General features: G+C 35.6%; 1 protein-coding gene across 1 annotated transcript; it reads right to left on the bottom strand.

Annotated features, from left to right (window-relative positions):
* Positions 1-25,419, bottom strand: Dip-B (Dipeptidase B). Its single transcript, XM_067763459.1, has 7 exons — positions 24,929-25,419; positions 4,675-4,948; positions 4,485-4,583; positions 4,267-4,408; positions 895-1,235; positions 347-829; positions 1-284 (listed from the first exon to the last, which is right to left on the bottom strand). Exons 1-7 carry the CDS (start codon positions 24,940-24,942, stop codon positions 120-122), a joined length of 1,518 nt encoding a protein of 505 aa, XP_067619560.1. The 5' UTR covers positions 24,943-25,419; the 3' UTR covers positions 1-119.
* Between the last annotated feature and the right edge of the window lie 639 nt (positions 25,420-26,058).

The raw sequence follows: 26,058 nt of genomic DNA, 5'->3' as shown, positions 1-26,058 counted from the left end.
TTTCTTTGTTTCTTGTGATTTTATTTCGTAGTGGCAGAACAGAGTAATAGTGTTACATCCTTGCATATTTCAGTAAGTACAATTTAACATATTAAGTTTAAACAAATTTATTTTAAAAGCTACAAATGCGTTTTGGCCAAAGCCACAATTGGTGCAGCTGTTGGTATCTCTGGGAAGACGCAAGCACTGGCAGCGATATCAATGTGAGTATATTTGATTGGGAAATGAGACTCCAAGCCATGTTTGTCCAAACCGGTGACTTGAATGAGGAAAGCAGCTGGAATCTACGTAAATGAATTTTGAAAATATGTGATATTCCTATTCAATTTAAGATAAAACAGCTTACCTGATGTCCCCTAGGCGTACGTGAAGATGGTGCGTTATTGGCCTGAAGAATATCTTCACCAATTACTTTACCCTTGTTAAAATTAAAATCATCTGGACGCAATACGGACACTTCAAAGGGTTCACCAAAAGATTGACCAGATTCTTGGAGCAGACGTGCATGGCCGGCTTTGCTTGCTACACTATTGTCTATAGCAATAGAATAGCCATCACCAGCTGATATGCAAGCGTGACCAGTCAATGTTGCAATAGTGAAGAGATGTGGATCGGGCAATTTACGTTCCACAGCTATTTCCTTCATACGGCACAATGCATCTGCCATGCACATGCGGCCTTCAGCATCAGTGTTGCCGACACGTATACGTACACCGGCACGTGAAGTGTGAATTTCATCGGAAACATATGACTCTTCGCCCACTGAATTCCGAACCATGCAGAGAGCAGCCATGACGTGCACATCAGCGGGTTTTTGTTCGTTAACGATCTAATGAAATATTTGCATGAATGATTAAAGTATGGCAGAACATTAACAATAGTTTCTGTTATCACCTGCATAAATCCGGCAACAGCTGCTGCACCACATTTGTCGCGCGACATTCCAGCCATGACACCACCTGCCTTAATATCAGCACCACCAGTATCATAAGTAACACCCTTGCCCACTAACATCAATGTTTTACGTGCCGGCTGTGGTGGTACATATTCCAAAAAAATAATACGCCCACGATGACGGCTGACCTGATTTGCTGCTCGATTAACAGCAGCAAACAATGGATAATCCTCCTGAAGGACATTCAAGTCGCTTATCACTTCCGTTTTTAGTGCAGAAAGAACATTATTGACATAGACTTCTACACGTGGTGGGGCCATACGTTCCGGATCACCAACACCTGTAAGACAACGTAAACACGTTTTTATTAAAAAAAAAAACCATATTGAGTCCCGGCTTTTCAGTAATTTAAAACTACAGAAAAAACTGGCTAGAGTTGGACCTTAGAAATGCAAGCATTTACTTGAGAATGTGCTAGTCGAAAGATGGTTTTAGAATGTTTTGAAAATATGGTGATCGGGTTGACCGACATTTTTTATCCATAAATGGGAGTTTCCATTGTTACGGTCGCGACACTTTTGTGCAAAACTTTTGTAATTTTAAAGAAAACTGTCAAAATTATGATTGCATTATCATACGCAAAAAATACTGCTGAGTGAAAAATATAGTCTGGCAAATTTACAAAAAAAAATATGTATTGGTAAAGCCCAGATTAGGTCAATAAAGAGCCGCTTTATAAAATTGATAAATTGTGGGGAACTCATTTCCATACCACATACTGTAAAATGTTCCCACAAAACTCACTAAAACCGCATATAAAGCAAATAAATGTAAGGCGCGATAGCCTCCGAAGGGATTCTACGCCGAGCTTCTCTTCCAATTTGCGTTGTGCTCCTTTTTAATGTTTTACAAATTGGCGGTACGCGACCTACATACATGTTCTATGCCGACTCTGAGCAGCATCTGCAAGGCAGATGAGTTTTCACTAAGAACCTTTTCATAGCAGAACACTTGTTTCTAAAATGTTGATGTTGCTTACCCGGGAGTGTCACCACACCAACATCAACGGAAACCACACCACAGGAGCCGCCTTAACGGCCTTATTATATCTAAATTTGAAGTGTTCTTTTTTGATATTGTGTTCCATTTATTAACCATTTTTGATTTTTTATCATTTTTAAATGTTCCGGTGGCGACACGGTTAGTTTTTTAGCGTATTTTAGTGGATATGCTTGATAATCTAAACAGCTCCTTTTGTGTGAAATATCTTAAAGTCATCTGGGTCCCGAGTTTGTTCAACATATCAAAAACGAGGGCTAAGATAGAAAAATAGTAGATTTAATGTTGTCATGGTAATCGTTTCCGAGATGGTCGGGCCAGTACCCTAATGGTACTTGTTACCGGAACGAACGTAATTTGATGGGTGTAAAAGAGGGGCAACTTTATAGAAAATTCATTGCAACTACGACTACGATTTTAAAGATTTTTTAAATTATCTTGTTATCAACTTCCAAATGCAAAAAAAAATTTATTATAATGGAGTGGGCTTATCTGAACGTATGTAATCGTTTTTGGACTGTGCAAGAAGTTATTTATTTGTTAGTTCAGAAGGGTCTGATTTGGTGGAAACTCCTAAATGAGTACACTGCTTTTAAAGTCATCTGGGTCCCGAGTTTGTTCAACATATCAAAAACGAGGGCTAAGATAGAAAAATAGTAGATTTAATGTTGTCATGGTAATCGTTTCCGAGATGGTCGGGCCAGTACCCTAATGGTACTTGTTACCGGAACGAACGTAATTTGATGGGTGTAAAAGAGGGGCAACTTTATAGAAAATTCATTGCAACTACGACTACGATTTTAAAGATTTTTTAAATTATCTTGTTATCAACTTCCAAATGCAAAAAAAAATTTATTATAATGGAGTGGGCTTATCTGAACGTATGTAATCGTTTTTGGACTGTGCAAGAAGCTATTTATTTGTTAGTTCAGAAGGGTCTGATTTGGTGGAAACTCCTAAATGAGTACACTGCTTTTAAATGCCTTTCAGCATAACAAACTTGGGCCCGTATTACGTGTTACGATCAGTGACCGAAACTCTATTTTTAAATCACAATAGCTCTGAAATGATGGATCGAATTAATGGTATATTTGAACTAGCGACAAGTAGTACTCGTTAGATCCATAACTTATGATAATTTTTAGAAAAAGTTTGACAGTTGCATAGTTATCGCTTGAGTGATTTTTAGTTACTGGTCGTAACACGTGATACGGGCCCTGAATCTAACCCGGCTGTTCCGTAGAAATCTAATATATGAAAGACTCGATGAAAGTACGTTACAAATATAGTTTTTGGTAGAGACGATCAAATATCATAAAAATCTTAGAGATATTTGGAATGTGGAATCGCTAGTCAAAAGCAATTTATCAGAATGGTCCATTATCCCGAAGTGGTAATTCTCTATATTCAGAATGTTATTCTGAGCTTTTAAAACATATGTGACTGCGTACGTTGGCAGGATATCATCAAGTTTGAAGGCTCCGTATAACACTTGTCTTCAATCAGTCAGGATAAAGAATTTTCGAAGCTTATATTAGCCATGATAATTTCTTGTAGCCGTGACAATTCATCCTGACTCAAGGCCTCTGCCGCTGTCCAAATGAAAGGTATAGGGTGCGCTCTGCCTATTTGTATGCGACACCTCCACTCGCATGTGATTATTCTATCGTGTCTTATAGGCCTCTTTTTACTTTAGCTTTCACACAAGGAACTTGTTTGGACTTGTTTTTATCCTCGCGTTTATTATAGTCTTCATCTTTCTTGGAACGATCTCCGTAAACCCTTGTCAAATTTGGTTTCGAGACAAACCGGTTTCGGCGTTGTGCCATCATCATTGTCAATTTCTTTCTGATCATTTGTTCTCATATGTCTTGTGTTTATACTTTGACACATCAATTATCCACTCTGTCGGAAAATAAACATAACAAAATGAGTGTTATCTTTGCCTTGGCCTTGTCTGTTGTGTTAACAGTGCTTCGCCCCATTCAATGGGCACACGAACACTTACAAAATTGTCATCAAGGTCCCCTAAAGGGAGTCCGAGGAGACTGGCAGTTTCAATAGGGGCGGACCATTGGTTTTGTCTTCACCTTTTTATGTTTTCGTTGTGGTAGTCCGGTTTCTTCGTATTCTTATTTGCCTCTGCGTTTTTGTTCGTCCCTACATCTTTTTTCGTATTCTTCACTTTTACTGGGGAAAAGGAGATTTGTCACCTGAATTTGACAATTTTGTCGAAGAAAGAAAGCTCTACTTATATGCTAAGTTTGTGTTGGATAGAATATTTCAAAAATAGTGGAATTGTTACCACTTACCAATATCGCGGGCAACCATTCGACCGGATTCTAATATGAGAGCTTCCTTTACAATATCGTCAGCTCTGGGTGTTGCAATCAAAAGTGATAGTTCGTTGATACGCTTAGCTTGTTCTGGAATATCCTCTCGTAGTTGAATTGGCTGTAAATTAAGTGATACATTAATTAGCATTAAAATGTTTATTAATACACTATTTGTAATTAAAAATGCCACTTACAACATATAGTTGATGCAAAGCACCCAACACGGTACACAGCTCAGCATTGGAAAATCGTTTGCTAGCGGGTACAATCAGCAGTGGTGACTTGAATCCAGCCTAGTGATTTGAAATGATATAATGAGAGATAATACTAAATGCAAGTACAAAAAATAAGAAATTATTATGATTTTAAAATTGTTTTTCTCACCTTAATGGCGCGCTCCAAAGACTTTGCCGCTGCATCTTGATACGTGCGCACATCATGATAATCCGTTAAATCTTGTACGGGTGAATAAACTATGGGCAAATCCAGTTTATGCGATTTAAAACATGAAACGACGCTATCAAACGCCTTATCATATGAACGAAACTCGCTGAATTGCTCCACCAATTCAGCTGGTACTTGACGATCGATGATGCAAAGTACATCACAGCTGGACTTTTGTATGAGTTTAGCGACTTTAACGCTGCACGGCAGCAATCTGAATGCAAAAAAAAAACGTTTTTTAAGTATTTGTATAAATGTTTAATAAACCCAGTTGTATTTATAACCAAGGTATTATAACCAATCGCTTGAAGAATTACATACATATCGAAAACGATTCAAATTTTGAAATAATTTGAAAGTTTTAATTTTTATTCCATCAATCCATGTGCCTGAGTTCCAAAAAAAAAAAGAACTGGTTTAAAAAAAATATATCGCCCGACTTCACAAATTTCTCCACAAATGCGAGTAAAAAATGCAGCGAAAAATATTTGCAAACTTGTATACTAAAAACCCTAAACTTCTAAATAAATACTTGGATATTTTTATTAATAGTTATGTTAAGCTAGCGGCCACCGTAGTGTGATGGTAGCGTGCTCCGCCTACCACACCTTATGCCCTGGGTTCACACCCCAGGCAAAATTTTAGAAATTAGGTTTTTCAATCAGAAAAAAAATTTTCTAAGCGCGGTCACCCCTCGGCAGTGTTTGGCAAGCGCTCCGAGTGTATTTCTGCCATGAAAAGCTCTGTGAAAACTCATCGCATTGCAGATGCCGTTCGGAGTCGGCATAAACCATGTAGGTCCCGTCCGGCCAATTTGTAGGGAAAATCGGGAGGAGCACGACGCAGATTGGAAGAGAAGCTCGGCCTTAGATCTCTACGAAGGTTATCGCGCCTTACATTTATTTTTTTTTTAAGTTAGCAAAGTCTCATAATTCATATTTTTGACTTTTTTTAAGAATGTTTTACAGCCAGGTTTTTTCGATACCGAGTAAGGCGAATTCAGTACCAGATGTCATGCCAACAGCTGATTGCTTCTTCTTGATTATTTTCAATACAGCGCCTTGTACTTTAATATGTCAGTTAATCGAAATCAATTAAGGCGGATCCTCACAATGTGATGGCAAAGCGAATTTAACCAATACGCCGTGTAGAAGAATGTCAAGTCTAAAGAAAATTTTCATTGATTTCGATTAACTGACATGTTGTTGTACAAGGCTTTGTATGATGTATGGCTTTGTATCAAGGCGAATCCATACCAGGTGGTGGCAAAGCGAATTCAACCAATTCGCCGTGCAGAAGAATGTTAAGTCAAACACTTCATTGATTTCGATTAACAGACATATTGTAGTACCAGGCTATGTATGGAAAATAATCAAGAAGAAGCAATCAGCTGTTGGGATAACATCCTCTAGTACTGAATTCGCCTTGCGAGAAAATTTTACGAAAATGAGTTAAAAGCGAGTAGCCTTTAATGAATTGAGAAATGTCAATACTTTTACTGCAACAGCAAAACTAAATCGTACGATGCAGAATTATAATTGATTCAAATTTTTTTGTGAAAACTGGAAGGATTCCCAAAATTTTATATAATAATTTGAAGCCTGTCATGTGGGTTTTACAAAAAACTTAGAACTTTTTCGAAAACGGCTTCGACATTATAGATTTACATATCGCTCATTTGCTGCAACGTCGTCATAACTCCAAAAACGTGAATTTTGAGTTAATAACATATAAACGTACCCAATATCATGATCTATATTGTATAAAAAAATCTTAGTCATCAGTTAAAAATTTAGCACGTGGTATAAAAATGAAAATATGCGCAACATATGGCAGTTAAAATCTTTGAATGGCTCTCCTGGAAAATTGTGTTTTTTGAGTTATGACGACGTTGCAGCAAATGAGCGATATCTTCTAATCACGGTGAAAGTTTGGCTCCAAACACCCTCGTTTCTTGTTCGTAAGTTCCAAAGAGAAAAAAGTTGGGAGTGTTATCGATGTTGGTGATCCTTTGCCGAATATAGATCCGGTAATTCCGGTAACAAAGCACCCGACCATCTCGGGAACGATTAATATGACCAAATTAAACCATCTAGGCCATCCCGTTCCCACCCCTAGTTCAATGAGGAACTTGGGAACGCCAGAGACTCGCCTGCTAAATTACACATTCATATTTGTAACAGGATTCCCCTTACGTAGGTGAGGTTGACAATTGGGTTGCGGAAGCTTTGAAGCTATAAAGCTTTTTATTGCGCTTATCAACCCTTTGAATCTCAGTTCATTTAGCTGCTACTTGTTTACACGCATGTGTATATCGTTAGTTCAATACACAAAGGCGCTACTCAACAGATTTTTCGAAACTGTGTTTTTCAAAGATTTTGGTATGATATATTAAAACACACTTACAGTGAAATCGTTAGAATCAATAACTACGGAGTTATGCCACTTTGAAAATATCCCATATTTGCTTGTAACAAATGTTAAATTTAAATGTTTTCTGCTCCTATTTTAAAATTTCAAACTTTTTGGTTAGGGCCTTTGTTAATTAAGCTAACGATATACAAATGTCAACATGACGCTTATGTATATACTCACGTATGGGTCGGCTACATTCATGGCTGTATCAAAGAAAACTTCGTTGTTGGAAGAACTTATCTAATAATTTATGAGAACAGTTAAACGTTACTGATTGTTTTATCAGTTGAAAGGGCGTTATGGGGAAAATGTAACATGTGCTTTATTGAGCTGTAAATAATTGTTTATTGAAAATTTATTTATTATGAGGGTGTAATAACGCATATTATATACTTATATACATCAAGTAATTCATGGAAATTCATTTAATTTCGGCAGATGTAATGTAAGCTGTTAATCTTAAATCGCTAAATGATTTTCTTGACTTTTCGCATTTTTTTTTCTAGCGGACTGTGTGCCTTTCTTGAGTACAACCTTTTTACTATACCTTTTTGTATACATACATATGTTAATATCTTGAGAATTTTGGTGAATAATAATTTTCAACGGGGGTCGACTACTAATACGCATCCAAAAATATCGGAAGAGGTGTATAACGACGCTTCTTGACCTCAGTCTTAATGATTCTTGAGTCGTTCAAAAGATGTTAACAAAAAGCCGGAAAACTACCCGGATCCCTCCGAAACCGGGAGTGGGATCGATGGCATTTTTGCGCAGAAGACCTTTCAAGATTGGCGCTCTTCGATCGCGTTTATAAAAAAATTACCTGGACAAGTTCACCAATGGTGTGGATCAAAATAAAATCCGTGCAAAATCTCTTTGTACACAATTTGTTTCCCTGTGTACAACAAAAACAACCACATGAAAATTATCAACTTCATCTGCAAATATCTCCTGAAAGAGTTAAAATGCCGCCTTCGGATTTTTAATATTGACGTCAAGACGCTTCGTTTGACAGCTTTCCCGATTTTGTCGGACACGTAGCAGTCGACCCCCGGAAACTATTACCTTTTTATACAAATTTATCGATTTTTTCACGGACTTTGTATATTTTTTGGTTCCGCTTTTGTAGTACTGTTCATAATATAAATAAAGTTTTCACTTTTTTAACTGTTCCTTATTTGTGATGCAACTTACCCTGCATTTGATATGCAAAGTTCAGTTTTTTGAAACATTTGTTTTTTTCTTGGTATATAGTTATTCCGTTTACAAGCTGATCTCTTAAATGGCATTTAAAGAAAACAAATTTACAATTTTCAGTTTGTTTACATTAAACTTTTCAGATTATGACTGTGATCTTTGTTGATATTTTTATAAATTTGTTTAACCTCAACAGTACCCAACATCGTGTACAGTACCTAACATTGTGTCGTATCCACAATGGTACCTAACTTGATTTATTTATCATATTGGATATTCTTCCGGAACACTGAAATTTTAACACTTTTATCAATACCTCCTGAAGTTTGCTAGAATTTTACAAATTACCCTGTTTCAGCATTATCTACCTTATCGCTACAACAACAACAACATTATCTACCCAAAGTGATGGTACATATTTCCTTTCAGGTTTTTCAAGCGAAAAGAGGCTCTTATTAATTGGATGTTTTTGAACCAATTTTAAAAAATTTAATCCCCACGTCCTCTTTTAAAAGGAAGTGTATTTTTTTCGTCCATATGACATTTTTTAACAAAAACCATATATATTATTTCTAATTGCTGTTTTTATGTACGGGTCCCTTTTTCGCTCTTATTTGGAATCCAAATCTATAAAAAAAGTTTTGGTTGTAAAGATGGAGATTCGGGCTATTACCGAGCTTTTGTTTAGCTATACTTTATTAAAATAATTTGTTAAAAATAAACGATTGTGAGTGAGCACACAAATAAATCTACTTGTACTATTGTACTATTGTGAACATTTGCACTGCATTACCGGCAGTTGCTACGATACGCTAGATAGTGGCGCACGCTGTTTTAAATGATCGACAGAACAGCTGATTTCTGTTGATATTTGATAAGAGACTTTTATATTGGTTGCGCAAGATGCGCACGAGTCCGGCTCGTATACCTTGAAATTGGTGCAGGAATAAATGTCTGCCCATAGAGGATATCCGCTTATTAGTGATGTCCATTTGTGAGGTTTCTCTATATATCCATTTATATCGTATGTAAGTACTGTTTGTAAGTTCTATTCGTGTAAAATTTTGTTAATTAACGATCTGATCTTCATTCAATATTTTTTGGATACTTGCTTTCTGCTATACATAATCATATTTTAGGCGTGCGGGGTTCCAGGGGGGGGGGGGGGGGGACTTGTTTGTATTGACTGTAATGAAGTATATAATACTAATCTACATAGTAGTTTCTTATCACACAACGGATTTTTATTAATTTTTAATTTTTCTACTTTTTTACGTTATCTTAATATATAAAAAACACGTGTCACACAATTGAGGCCAATGTACTCCTAAACTACTGAACCGATTTTGAATTTGTTTTCCACCCCGTGTGTAGTTTGATCTAACTTGAAATATAGGATATGTGATTGGGTGACTAGGGTCTCGAGATATAGGCCAAAACGTGGACCCGGGTACCCCTAAAATGTGTTTATAGAATATGGATATCAAATGAAAGCTGTTGATGGGTGCTTTAGTAGAGAGTAATTTTCATACCCCTGGGTGACTAGGGTCTCGAGGTATAGGCCAGAAAGTGGACCCGGGTACCCCTAAAATGTGTTTATAGAATATTGATATCAAATGAAAGCAGTTGATGAGTGCTTTAGTAGAGGGTAATTTTCATACCCCTGGGTGACTAGGGTCTCGATATATAGGCCAAAACGTGGACCCGGGTACCCCTAGAATGTGTTTATAGAATATGGATATCAAATGAAAGCTGTTGATGAGTGCTTTAGTACAGAGTAATATATTATCCAGAGACGGACTGGGACTGGGATTAGGACTGGGACTAGGACTGAGACTCGGAGTGGGACTCGGACTGGGACTGGAATAAAATACATACCACCTTCTGGGACAGGCAATAAGGGACGGGACGCAGAAGAATGAGAAGAAATTTAGAGAAGGGAAAAGAGAGAAGGGGATTGAGAAAGAGATAGAATGAGACGAAGATGGAGATAGATGAAGCGAAAAAGACGGAGGGAGGAGTGAATAAAAGGATTAGGAGAAAGTGAAGAGGGGGGGAGGGCAGAGTCAGACGGAAAAAGTTTATTAAAATGTATGCAGATTGGCCAAATTTAGGGCAGGACAACGTCTGCCGGGTCTTCTTGTTATTATATATATTAATGTGGCCATATAAAGCGTTCCCGAGATGGTCGGGCTAGCACCTTAATGGTGCTGTGTTACCGGAGCGTACCGGATCTGTATCCGGCAAAGGACCATCACATTGATAACACTCCCCAAAGCCTTCGGTGAGTAACCTCGGTGAATTTAACAAAATTTTTCGTAGTCTTGATCTTGATTTCGCACTCCCGAGATCGTGTTTTGCTGCTAAATTAGATTCATATTATGTATAATTTCAATTTTAATATGTATCTACAATTAAGATTCTGATTTGTAAATGCTAGTCTGTAAGATTATTGCAATCATAGACCTAATAATAAACTGAATTGAATTGAATTGAATTGAACACTCGTTTTTGCAAACTCTGCTGGGTATTAAATGTTGTAACAAAACGACTGCGTCTTTTATCAAATCAATAAAATGCTGCAAACCAAAAATGTAATGGGGAAACTCTTGATTGTTTTCTCTGGTATCGCTGTTAAAGCGTGTAAAGTCTCCATTCAATTTAAATGGCTGGTTGTTAGCGAGATAAAAACCTCTAATGGATTGGTTGTATGCAGATTTTTAAGTCTGTATTGACTGGGGTGAATAAATAAATCAAAATAAAATAAGACCAGAGTGTATTGCGTTTATACAATTTTAACCCAGAAAGGTGTTCTGCTCAAAAATACTATGGGTACCACCCCCGGTTTCGGAAGGACCCGCGAGTCATATTTCGGTTTTTCGTTGATATCTTTTGAACGGGTTAAAATTTTTATTTTCCGCCTTCGGATTATTAATACTGATGTCAAGGCGCTAGTGATGGACGATATGGCGATTTTGAGCTATCAATGAATATAGATATGGCTATTTTTTACAGCTTTGGCGATCGCTTTAATTTACCTTTAATAAGCGAATCTGCAATTATTTGTATACTTGGATATAAAAAATCAATGTTTAAGTTTGTTTACCGGAGTAGATTGAATGTTATACATTAATTTAATTTAGTATACAGAATATATGAACCAAAATTGGAATAAAAAAAAATCCTTTTTTTGTAAACTGATGTAATGTGAAATTCTTATTTTCTGAGATGTTATGATATATATTATTAATTGGCTGACGACAATATGTTCAGACTCGTATTACACTAAATGAGATGAAACTAGCTGAAATAGATGTCTATGCATCTTTGTGTTATACATTTTGCTAATTGAAAACGCTTTGATTTTTAAATGTAAGATGAATTAACACGAAATAAATCTGTATATGTAACACCATAAAAACATGATTTATTTACTATATTCTACACCGATGTATTCAGAAATACTCCGTATGAATTTATTCTGAAAGTTGTATTTGGCTGCATAATATTTGTATAGTAAAGTCACTTTTTAATGAAAAATACAGAGGAAAAATATAGCAAATTCTTCAAACTATTATAAAAATATTCTTTAGCAGAAAATTAGCCACCCACTTCAGTGCCCTAGAAATTAGCCGGAGAATTCAACAATATACAAACCATATGACAAAGCTTGAATTGCATTCTCACAAAAATCTTAAATTTTGAGTTGATCTGTTTACACGAGTGTTTAAGACGAGTGATATTCTAATATATAAAATTATTGTCACGGTTTTAGAGGCTTAACTCCTCCGAAACGGCTGAACCGATTCTCATGAAATTTTGTGAGCATATTTGGTAGGTCTGTGAATCGGCCAACGTCTACCTTTTTTTTCGCTACGTGCCTAGGGTCTTGATATCAAAACGTGGACCCGGGTACCCCTAGAATGTGTTTATACAATATGGATATCAAATGAAAGCTGTTGATGAGTGCTATAGTACAGGATAATTTGCATACAACTGGGAGGCTAGGATCTCGAGATATAGCCCAAAACGTGGACCCGGATATACCTACATTATGGGTATCAAATTGAAGCTGTTGATGTAAGCTTTAGTACAGAGTAAGTTTTACACCGCTGAGTGACTAAGGTCTCGAGATATAGGCCAAAACATGGACCCGGATACCCCTAGAATGTGTGTGTATAATTGATATCAAATGAAAGCTGTTGCTGAGAGCTCATTGTGATATTGGATTTAGTCGCATCAACCTGGCAAAACTGATAAATATGCATGCGAAGCCGAAATAAAGACAAGAATTAATAATACCCACATACCTATTTACGTACGTCCTATTCGATTTGCCTGAAATTTCGTATATGAATTTGCCTATATTAGTATTTACGATGCTTTTTTCCGGGAAGTATACCAGAGACGGACTGGGATTAGGACTAGGACTGGTCTAATAAAGGCTTCCAACATTTTATTTATTTATTTATTCAATTCATTCAGTCTAAAAGTACATGCTTTCTTACAGACTAATTAAAAATAGAAAACAATTCAAGCTTAAACTTATATAAGCTGTTATTAAAATTAAGAACATTACTGAATCGATTTGCTAGATGTATAGTCCTAGTTATAGGTTCATTCATAGCATAATTCGTTTTATGAGTTATTTCGATGAATAATCTATTATTTATTTTTTTATTTATCAGTCTACAAATTAAACAATTATACAGACCAAATATACCGACACGTAATTCTCAGATGTAATACACGATATAAACAACATAAGCAGTCATCAATTTTAAACTAATATTTAAACAGTATTTAATAAACGCTTGAAAATTTCAATTAAAAACTTAGAAGTAAGCAAAAGTTAAAATGTTGTAAATGTGTTAAAATGTACTCATTGAAGGAGTTATTAAATAATAATTTATGAAATTGACAATAAAGCAAATTAATAGTCGATAAAATATATACAGAATAGAATTTATACAGAGTAAATTTGATTGTGTTTAGGCCACCAGCCTAAATATTTTTAAAATAACTTTTAGTTCACCCTAAACGGCCCGCATACTTAACTATTACCGGTAACTGTCCTTGCACAGCCGAGAACTAATTGAGTAGGGGAAAACTCGACGAAAGTTAGTAATCGACGGGTGCCATGGACTCTTTCTTTTGCTTTTCACTTCACTTCTTTTTTGAACATCCGCAAGTGAGCTCCAGCAACCAAACCGAAGGTAAGCATTCCGTATTGTTTTACATAAATTCCATACCATTAAGTTAGTTTGATTTCCTAAATACTTTGCAATCTTATTTTTCCACTTACTTTTGAATTATTGAATAAAGAAAGTTTGTTGTTAATTAGATTAGTGAAAGTGTTGTTTTCAATAAGCCACTAACTAGTTCCTTTTCATTTACATTTCTTTTTTGGTGTTACGTGCGAGCGAATCCCCATCGTCCCGAATTACACGTAATCAGATTGCATACATATAAAAATAATGATCACAACGCAATTTTGCAAACAAGTTTCAAGTAACTGGTACTTCATATTTGAAACAGAGGGTTGAACAGTATATCACGGTTTAGCGTTCTTTGCTTCATTTCAAAATTAATGTAGTTAAAAGGTATTTTTTAATAACAAGAAACGAGTCGCAGACGTCTAAATTTTTACAGTGTTCATTAAAATCACGACATAAACAGCGAAGTGGTTCGTGCATTTCATAATTCGACCTGCATGTAGCTACAAAAACTGATTGAAAATGTCTATATGGCCTAATAGGAACGTTAAACTTAATTCCACCAAGCAAAAATGGACTATTTATTGACCCTCTTATTAATTTAACAATAAATAAGACACCAAACATCTCCCTGCAGCTCTGCAATGTGGGCAGCTGTATTAGTTTTAGCCGGCTGCAATAGGGGGGAAGATTTTTAGAAGGATCCCATGGTAAGTGTTTTAAAGCGAAAAGCAAAAATTGTTTCTGGACCGATTCCAGCTTGTCAGAATGAACCTGATAACGCGGATTCCAAATTTATTTATTTATTTATTTATTATGCCGAAGATCACGCAGTGGAATATATGGAATGAACAAATTAGATAAATCGGAGCAATTTATATTCAAGTTTATTACATTATAGGCAAGCAAGTTCTTATGTCGTGCAAAGCCTGAAGACCAAGCAATTTGCGCGTTCTGGTATACGATGGGAGACCGTCTGGCCAGTGCATCATCCGTAAAGCAATTTTCGTAAAAACTTTTTGAAATCTTTCAATTTTATAGGAGTTAGATTCATAAAAAGGATTCCATATTATTGAACAATATTCAAGGCGACTTCTGACCAAGGAGATATAAAGTGCCTTCAACGGTGTTTCGTCTAATGAACCCAACCATTGCAAAGGACTTTGCAACAATGAAGTCAATATGACTGGAAAAAGAGAGTTTGGAGTCAAAAATGACACCCAAATCTTTAATCTCTTGACAACGGTTAAGAGATTTAGCATTTAGTTTGTAGTTAAAATATGTCGGAGTTGTCTTTTTGGAATAAGACACAATGCAGCATTTGTTTGTATTTAAAAATAAATTATTGTCTGCGCACCAACCGGCAAAAGATTCCAGATCAGATTGCAAGTTAGTGCAGTCAGAGCTATTACGGATCGTCAGAAATAGTTTGACATCGTCCGCAAACATCAAACATTTTGCGAATTTGAATTGCTGGGGCAAATCATTTATGAAAATTAAGAATAATAGAGGACCACAATGGGCACCCTGCGGAATACCTGCCCAGGCGTTTATATGTAGAGATGACTTGTCGGCTCCAATTGCCACATAGACATTTCTGTTCGATAGAAAACTTTTACTATTACTTTTGCCTGCAGCTGATTTCAAGCAAGAATTAAAAATGATACAGCATCCTTTAAAGCTAAATATTTTACAAATTGTGTTACAGCTAAAAGCAGGAGATGCTTTTTGTAATACAGCTTAGTTAAGCGAATCACATTTTGATCCATAGGCTGAATTAAAGGCGTTACATTTGGAGGCATATAAATCACGAATATGGATCCATCAGCAGTTTTAAGTTCATCTTCTGTTCTATGGCAAGCGGCATTATCAAGCAAAAGGATAGCTTTGGCTGGTAATCCTTTCTGTAGTAAATACTTTTGAACCTAATATCAATTAAAAACGAATAAATACTCTGCAAAAATGTCAGGAGTTGCATTATAAATGTACCTGAGGGACGAAGTAATGGTGAAACCGTTCTCTGAAAATGTTGGCAGTCATCCATGCATTCTTAGAGTTCCGATAGTCTACCGGGATGTCATAAGCCTTAAAAGAGCGCGGCTTCTTGGCATACCCAATTATTAACGGTTTGACTTTATTCTGACCAGTTGCATCTGTATATGCAAGAAAAGTAATTTTGGCCTTTTCTGCTTTTCTCCCCGGAGCTGTTTTTTTTCTGTTTGGCTGACATACGTTCTTTCAGGAAGCATTTTCCAAAACAAGCCTGTCTTGTCTGCGTTATATACTTGGTCCTCGCAAAGCTTCAATTCGTAAATAATGTTTCTGAGTTTATGCTTAAAGGGATCAGTTGCCTGGATATCCGATGAAAGTTTCTCGCCACACACTTTTAGAAGTCGGATTCCAATGCGAGTTTTAAATCCAGGTAACCAACCGGGGCTGGCATGAAAGCTACCTTCTTTTTCCTTAAAGTCAGCGTGCAGATTCATTGCTTTTTTCTTAAGCATTTTCCCATTAACTGGACAATTTCTGTTTCGTTGAGCTATAAACCACTTGTATAACATCTTCTCCATGCGGAGATACTCGCCTTTTCTAAGAGTCTTCCGCTTAGATGCTCCGACTGCCTGGTGGGATATAATACTACGAGCATTTTTTTTTTTATTCCCGAAACTGTTGATTTGGCCACGCCATAAACCTTTGATAAGGATGAAACACTAGCACCTTTATCGAGTTTTTGAGCAATTTCAAGTTTTTGCTTTAATAGACGGAATCTCTTCACAGGCATGATAACACTTAATTTATTAGCACATAAACACTTTTAAAAACACAAAAACAGAAGCGTTTTGCACCCGACAAGATACAAATAAAGATTGGCACGAAATACATAGCAGCAGCTTTTCCAGTAAAACACATAAAATGAGTAATTTCGGGGAATACACGACTTTATTTCTGTTTAAGTTTTGTTTTTTTTTTTTAACAGTTTATGCTTGCCGTGGCGTTTAAAACTTTGTTCACTATTTCGAGTTTTCGATAGTTCACTATTTAGAGTACTCAATGTCTATTTCTAGGCGTTCACTATATCGAGGTGTTCATTATACCGGGGGTTCACTGAACTCAGACTCCACTGTATATCAAATTTCATTAATATACCAAATATCGGAGTTGAGTTGATTTATGTGCCTACAGTACCGTAATTGTGCCGGAACAAAACGTGCCCAATGGAACAGTTTTTCGCGGATAACTTTTAAACGGGTAAAAAAAGTTAACTTCCGCTTCGGATTCTTGATCTAGACGTGAATACGCGTCTTTTGATACCTCACTTGAAAAAAAGGCCCAAATTTCGGTGGGTACCATAAACTGCACAATTACACTTTTTATAAATGATATTTTTTATATTCAATTCCTCTTATTTGCAACCTTCTACTAACGTTCGAATCACTAAACTGTTGAATAAATAACTCCACTATTCAATAATGCAAAATGGCCTTTATTAAAGTACTTCACAATAACACTTCTACTTCTCGACAGACAGCGTGTTTAAATCAAACTGATTACTGATTCTCAGCTTTACCTCCTTTTATACTCTGTGATTTCCTCGTTCGCATACTTATAGGCGTTTCTAGAATTTAACTTAGTTACCAGCTATAAAATTACCAGTGAGTGATACTTGCACAAATTATTGCCTACTTTTGTGAGCATCTCAGATAAGATATATGCATGTGTTTGTGCGTTTTCTCTCCGCTGCGTGTACGTATATATGTGTAGACATAATGGTTGATTCGTTTATGTAGATACAAGTGAATGCTTGCTTTATTGTTGTTGTGGCTTTATTTACTTAGTATCATATTAGTGATGTGAGTATCACTTAGTGTCACTAATATTCGTCACAATATTAACAAATACATATGTGTAAGTACCTAAATATACATATGTACTAGTTCTGAATTTCATCATTCATTAAATGAAGAATGGCTGCAATTCTAATGGGTTGAAGGAGAATCCAGGAAACGGTTTAAATGCAGCCATTCCCTCTCATGAATAAACGTTTATGAAACAAATTTTAAATTTTCCAATTTGAAAAATATTGACAAATAGTTTTCTCGTCTTTTTTATTGTAAACATTTACAATTTACTTGCACTGCTAAATTATTTATTAACATTTGCCCTCAAAGCTTATAAAATGTTTTCTGAAAAAAATTTTAATATATTTAATACTGAAAACGTTTATATAACGTTTAACACAGGAAGTTTACTTTAAGTTACTTTTCAAAAAATTTACAGAAATGCCTGTTGGGTAGGTATAGGGCAGAGCTGTAAAAGTGTGCAATCATTTGAAATTTTAAATCATTGATTTAAGAATGCTGTTTCTTCATTCTTTCATTCCTTGTTAAGGAATGTGGCTCAAAATTCAACCCATTCTTCATTCAGTAGTGGGAAAAAAGAATGCACTCTTGAACTCATTCGAAGAAAGAATGAAGTAATTGAATGAAACACAAACATTTTTCAACACAGAATAAGCATTCAAATGAATGCAGCCTTTGCTGAGTGTGCACACACTTTTCTAGTACCAATCAATTGTGAAAAATGTCGTACATGCACAAATCCCGCTCAACTATCACATGCTGCATTGAATTAAAGCCACTTCAAAATATCTACACACAAATTTGATTATTGTCTGCAATGACCAGTTTTTTTCGATATTTAAATGGTAATAAAGCAAAAAGAAGTTAACTGAAAAAGTATTCTTATTGAAATTTTCTTAAAAATTTAATAACAAAAAAAAAAACAAATAAACTCAAGCTTAACGTTAACAAAACTCAGTTCATGGCTTTATCTAGGACGACCAATAAAGAATCACTTAGTTTAGATCTAAAAATAATGAATACGATCATTGAGGATGTCAAAATATTTAAGTACTTAGGGATCCTGATTGACAATAAACTGAGGTTTACCGATCATATGTATGTATGTATGTATGTATAATTTATTCAGTCTATGATTAAACAATCTTACAGACTAGAATACAAAAGCAAATAAATACTTAAACAAATAAACAACTGAAAACCACAACGAATAACGTAAGTAACATGACTAGCGAAAACAAAAGATAAAAAGATAATGCAAGTAAAGATTACAGGAACTATTGCAAAGTTGACTTGAAGATGCTTCTCGACAAAGAAAAAGAGTCTATTAAATTCATTTAGTGCCCGAAAAATTGGGTCAAAATTACAATAATTAGCTCTGCAAGCACTCATGTAAAATGGAAAAAATGTTCGAAGACTCCGATTAGGTACATTAAATGACACCTTCGCTAAGAGAACTGGGCAATCAAGAGAGCCAACTATTAGATCATAGACGAACATTAGCAGATGTTCTATCCTTCTGGATTCGAGAGGTTGGAGATTTATGAGTAAGCAGCGCGAGTGATAGGATGGAATTGGGTCGTCAAAGTTGAGTGAAAATAGACAAAAACGAGTAAATTTTCTTTGAACCCTTTCAATTCTGGCAGCATAGCAGCCATAGATAGGATTCCAAACAATTGAGGCGTATTTTAGTTTTGAACGAACGAGAGAGGTATAAAGAGCCTTCCTTGTATAAGGATCCTTAAAGTCTTTGGCATATCTACGAAGAAAGGCAAGGTTTCTGTAAGCCTTGGGAAGCATATAAGAGATATGATTGACAAAAGAGAAAGAGGAATCAAAAACAACACCTAAGTCAATAAATTCATTAACCGAAACCAGTCGAGCACCTGCGATATCGTAGAGGGTGGAATATAAGTTAGATGATTTAGTAGACGACATGTGGAAACATTTATTCACATTGAGGAAGAGATTATTGGCATTACACCATTCAATAAGATTACTTAGGTCATTTTGTAGGAGTAGGGAATCCGACTCGCCATTAACTCTATGAAATAACTTTAAATCATCTGCATATTGAAGGAAAGAGGACGAAAAAAAACAGGAACCAATATCATTTATAAAAAGCACAAACAACAAAGGCCCGAGAATGCTACCCTGTGGAACTCCAGACGTTGCATAAAAAGGTAGGGACTTGCAGCCCTCGATTTCAACACATAGAGACCGGTTCGATAGATACGATTTTAACCAAGATAAGAATACAGAGTGAAATCCAATATACTCAAGTTTAGATAGTAAGATTTGATGTGAGACTTTATCAAAAGCCTTTGAGAAGTCGGTATATATGCTATCAACCTGGCAGCCATCCTTAAATGCAGAGATACAGAAATCAGAAAACGACCCTAGATTAGTGACAGTAGAGCGGCCAGCAACAAACCCATGTTGACGCGGGTCAATCACCCTTTTAATGATAAAAGACATCTTCTCCTTTATGATTTTTTCGAAAAGCTTTGAGCATACTGTGAGTTTGGCAATCGGCCTATAGTTAGAAATGTCATTTTTATTACCAGCTTTAAAAATAGGACAAACTGAGCTCCTTTTCCATCTATCGATAAAAGTTCCAGAGGACAGAGATAAATTGAAGATATGGCAAATGGGAGCGCAGAGAGTTAAACTACAGTGCTTCAGTAAAAAGGCGCAAGGGCCATCAGTGTCACAACTTAGCGAGGGTTTAAGGGAAAGCATAGCATTGCGAACATCATCCTCTGAGATAATGAGGGAGCCAAAATCAATCTGATCACAAAGTCCCGAGCGCGAATGAGAGCCAGCCAAACCTACATTGGCATCATCAAAGTTAGATTTAAAGAATTCCGCAAAAGCTCAACTGTTTCAGTTAGCGACTGGGAGCTTACCCCATTAAAGGTCATACAGATCGGAATATTCGTTGAACCACGTTTGGAGCGGATAAAGTTCCAAAAGGCTATTGGATTTTCTTTAAGCTCATCTTCGAGCCTACGCATGTAGCGATTATAAAGAAATTTATCGAGAACATTAAACTGCCGCACACTATTAATGTACTGTTCCCTAAGAGAAATATTTTCCCTATTTGCCTTATATAATTTATTGAATTTGTTACGCTTGTTCTTCAACCTCTTAAGCGTTATGTTATACCAAGGTAATTTATGCAACCTAGGCCTAAAACGAGGCACTGTACTATGAAATATCTCAGACAACTTCGATAAGAAAAGGTCATAACACATGCTGACGTCATTAGAGAGAAATATATTTGCCCAGTTAAGTGCAAGTAAGACATTGTTCAACTCACAGAAATCAGTAAGACGAAAGTTAAAAGGAGAGTTATCCAATGGCGTCAGCGTAGGGATAGCAGCAAAGGTATTTAATTGAATGACAAGCGGTAAGTGATATCTATCAGATGGACACACAGGAAGAGTACTCTCAGAGAGATCAAATATTAAATTCTCATCGACAAACACTAGATCAAGCAACCTCGAAAGAGTATTAAATAAATTATTGATTTGAATCAAATCGCAACTTAAAATATTATCTATAAGATTGATTTCATAAGAACGGGTGACATTCGTAGGAGTTAGAATACCATTACATTGAAAGTCTGACCAAACAATATTAGGCAGATTGAAATCAACAAGTATGCAAAAACTCGCATCAGGGTGGCTTTCGCATAGATTGACGATGTTCTCGACATGAGATGAGTATAAGGAATCACCACTGTTCGGCGGTATGTACGAGCAACATATGAAAGTTGAACTAGAGGAACTGGAAATACAGACGCACAGCTGATCTAGTAATGAATCATGATGTAGAAGTTGACACCTCGATGAATGCAGGTTTCTGTTAACTGCAATCAACACTCCACCCCCTTTCTTTTGACCAGTTTTCACGGAGTCTCGATCTTTCCGGAAGGTTATGAATAACTTAGAGTAAAAGTATTCTTCATCAAAGAAGTCTTCATTGAGCCACGTTTCCACAATGACATAAACGTCATAGTCCATACGAGACGAAGACAAAAGAAAATCATTAGATTTGGTGCGCATGCCGCCGACATTTTGAAAGTAGACTCTCAAACGTGCATTTGATGAACAAGTGTGGATATTATGATTGTTGTTGAGTTGATCATTACGTGAACCTACGATACCGATGGGTTTTCTCCGATTTTTGGAAAAAAACGAAATGGCTTGATAGTGACATTAGAGGGCCACAGAGCAGGATCAAATAGCTTATTATAATCTGCTGAGCGCACACGAACTTTAAACGAAACTCTCACCAAAGAGTTGATGTCAGCATCCCTCCTTACTAACTTAAAACAAGCCAACGCTGATGTATCAATTTTGATATGCTCGGATATATATTTAACAATTTTTTCCTCTGTGACCGAGGGTCTGAAAGATGAAATATGGATCCATTTATATGGTACAAAAACATCCAGCTCAGCATTGTTATTATTGCCATTAACATTTAATTCGTTTGGTGCACGTGCGCTTCGAATAACTGTGGTAGGAGCCTTAGGTGAATTGCTAGTCGGGCAAGCAGTGACAATGGCATATGATAGAGTATTTACTGACTCACTATTAGCAGCAATTGTCGAATAATTAGAATGAGTAATAACAAATCCGCTTATTTTTTGTTGACGTATTTGAAGAATTGATTATGTTAGATGTCAGAGCATTTGACAATGATGATTGTGTAATAGTTGCAGGTGAAGAAGTAAATGCATTATTAATGTTGGATGTATGAGCATTGATTATATTATTATATTGTTGCCAAAATGGGCAAAAAAATTGGATTTTGGAAGAGATCGTGTAAACTTATTAGTAAGAAATATAAGTTGAAAGTTTATAGATCCATCATAGAACCGCACTTCTTATATTGCCATACAATATTCTTTATTGCCAATGAAACACAAGTAGACAGGTTACAAATTATGCAAAACAAAGCTATGAGATTTATATTGAAAGTGAGGTGAAACAGTTGATATTTTACCATAGTATGAAATTTGTATTTTATATCAAGCATGGTAAATTAACAGCCTACCTAAGTGAAAAACTTGTTTATGTGAATGAAACCCATTCTTACATAATCAGGGAAAATAATAATTTTAGATTACCTCTTCTCAAAACAGAAATGGACAAGCAAAACATATTTTACAAAGGCCTGAAATGTTTTAATGAGTAGTTCATGTTAAAAATTGTGAAAACTTAAACACCTTCAAAAAAAGTTTATTAGAATATTGCAAAACCCTTCCAATAAGATAAAATATTTTGTATCTGTATTTCATGTTACTGATCCTTGAGCGTACATGGCAATCCAAATAGACACAGAGGAACCTTATGCATCAGGTCAAATACATATATCGCTCGCAATCAAATTGGGAAAGAATTCCTGAAAATATCGTCCCAGACAAACAGTTGGAGTGTTCATGTGAATCAAGTATATTCCTACAACAATGATATATTATAATTAATTATGTTTACATAAAAGCTGGTACAGGGAGGATTGGAAACACGTCCTTTCCAACCGTCCGATAAGAGTGGCTCATTCTGCTGAGCTGCTAGCTTTTGGGTTGACCGGAATCAAATGCATTCCGACAGCATAAATAAAACTGTGTAATCATACGTCTTGGAGTAGGGCAGGACACGTCATTCCAACCTCCCAATGAGATGAATCCAAGACTCGCCCGTTGGGACCACCAGTTCCCGTGCTGATCGGAATCTCATGCATTCCGACACCTCAAACGCTGGAAAACCTATTATTATTAAAATGTATTTATAATTTGTAATAATCTAAGTTTTAGGCTTAAAACGCCGTAATAAATAAATAATAATAATAATAAATAAACAATAATAATAATAAATATTTTAACATCCCTGTTCAGAAAATCATCGTTCTAAATAAGTGTTGCCAATTTGGCATATAAAAAGGCTTGCAGGAAAGAGTACTAATCTACATTTGAACGTTCTCAATTGTTGATTACACAATTGAAAGATATATGTTATAAAAGCTCTTAAGTTCCTTCATATATTCTTCCTAGCGGTTTATGGTCAAATACTGTATAGATAATGGTTTGTGAGTTTCCAAATTGCAACAGCAATATACTATTTTTCTCTATTTTCTAAGAAAAATATTCTTCTAAACACAATAGTTTGTAATTACAGTCATTTAAAGTAGGCTATATAGGTAGTTGTAGCTTAGTTGATTGCAAAGAAAATTAACTTTGAATACAAATCTGCTCAAGTAAGATAGAATTCAACCTACAAATGCCACGCAAATAGGCAGAGAGACTAATGGTCCTTCTCAATCACTCGGGTCCTATATTTATATTCCGTCAAACACTGTCAAAACATCAGCTGTAAAAAACTGTAATCCGATGGAGCCGGTCAATCTCTTTGTGGGGAGGGAAATTAATAACCTCTGAAGAGTTTCTCCCAATGAAACATTTTTTTTTTTCGTGGCACATATGAAGGAAAACTCGGAAGGTGACTCAGGTGAATAGAAAAAGCCTGAATCGCTGTAGGACGATGCCATGGAATTTGACATATATTTATCGAAATTCTCGGAATTAGGAAGCTCCAACGAAATCGCCGATAGACCTATGTACTTTGATGTATTTAAATTTAAACGACTTAAACTCAAGTATCTGTTTTTGTTATATTATCGGCAAATTTACTCTATTTGGTCAATGCACAATGTGTTCAATTACAATATCCATTTTACTACAATAGCAAAATAAGTAGGACATATAGAACCATTTTGACATATAGCAAAAAAGCAATAGTCTTTGCGAAGTTTAAAGAGAAACTGAAAAGAAAGAACCATTTACTGGCATATTTCGATGATTTAAGGTAACTGCAGTTTCACCGTGTGATTCGCGATTCGAATATCAGTGAAGCATTTGATAACATTCGAAATTGACTGATGATGATTACGTGGCGGTTTTCGAAATGTTAAAATCGCAGTATGCCAGTAAATTTTTTTTTTCTTTTCAAAAATAATGATTGAATATTCAATTATTATAAACCGGTGATAAGCTCATGAATTCTTAAATATTAAACTACTTGAATAATTATAAGGGGCTATTATTTCTATTGATACATTTTACGCCTTTTTTTGCACCCAACTCCTAAATTGTGCATTCATTTCAAGTTTACATTCGTTAAAGATTGGGAATGGTTCTTACATTCCCACCTCTATATTGAATTATATTTTACCATTCAATAACACACACACTTTAGATTTGAGTTAAGGTATTTTTAGCCATTCAAGAATGGAGATTTATAATATGCAACCAATAAATCACAATTTTTTAAAAGAATGCTGAGAGAATGTACACTCAATTGATTCAATCTTTTTACAGCTCTGGTATAGGGGCATACATAGCTTTCATGTATTGATTAATTTTATATATAGCTGTGTTGAAATACTTATCTAAAGGCCCTTGAGAGATAACTCCAACTAAAGGCAATGTCTTACCTTTCGATTCCCATGTTAGTGCCGAAGTACTTTATAATCAATTAACCAGCTGCTGGGTGCAGTTGAATAGATGCTTTTATATTATTCCGAATCTAAGCTACGCTGAGGATGAGTGCTTAGTTTTTGCCGGTTTTGATATAATTGAGCTGTGCCTTCCGCTTTCAACAGATCTCCATAACAAAACTTTTAATGAGCGTACCGCCGGTTTTATATGTAAAAGACAGTCACGCGATTAAAATGTGCTTATCAGTAGTGAACTTGCTAGCCGTTCTGAGTCACTGGTGAAACTTTGCCCTCTCCACCGGCATTAATCCCATCCAAATAAGATAAATTTGCAATGACTAATGCAGCTTTCTAGGAAAAGCTGAACAGGATAAAGCAATACAAAAACCTAATTTATTTATTTCACTTTTCTGTAACCATAAAATATGACATGCACTTCCATAGCCCCCATACAGAATACCACAAAAACAACACATCCAAGATCAGCTGTTCCCATAGTGGAACGATACAGGTGGCAGCATGGAACAGCTGATTATAAACTTTTTTTATTTGATTTGATACGTTATCTTCCGGCGCAGTACGATTTTGACATTTGTCCATCGAATTTACAAAAACTAAGTACATAGAATTTGTATATATGTTTATAGGCATGTTACCATGCTACCACCTTGTATCGTTCCGCCATGGCTGTTCCTAGTAGTGTTGTAAATTTTCGCTTGAAGGTATCGCATTGGGCGCATTCAACAAAAGAAACTGTTGATCAGTTCATTGTAGATAAAACAATGGTGATATCTTAAGGGCCAATTAATGGTGACTTATAACCATAAAACCATAACCAGATAAAACAGCTGACCGAACCAACCTTATGGAAATCAATATACTCGATTAATGGTGCAATACCATAACGTAAAGCCATAACCATGGCATAGCCAACCAATAGGTTTTTGGTTTTTCGCCATATCCATAACCTAAAAATATTAGAGTTGGTGAATTTAATAACTTTTTGTAGATTTTATTCATTGTTTGGGATACGTTATAACTAAGAGACTTCTTTTTTGTGGTATATGTTTGTAATTTTTTGCGTTTTCTTTATTTTTTGAAATTTTTAGGTAAAAGGGCCTACCTTA

The sequence above is a fragment of the Eurosta solidaginis genome, chromosome 1, assembly GCF_040869045.1.
Source record: "Eurosta solidaginis isolate ZX-2024a chromosome 1, ASM4086904v1, whole genome shotgun sequence".
NCBI classification, from domain to species: domain Eukaryota; kingdom Metazoa; phylum Arthropoda; class Insecta; order Diptera; family Tephritidae; genus Eurosta; species Eurosta solidaginis.
Note: the sequence above shows the minus strand (reverse complement) of the source record. Positions and strands in the feature narration are given on the sequence as shown.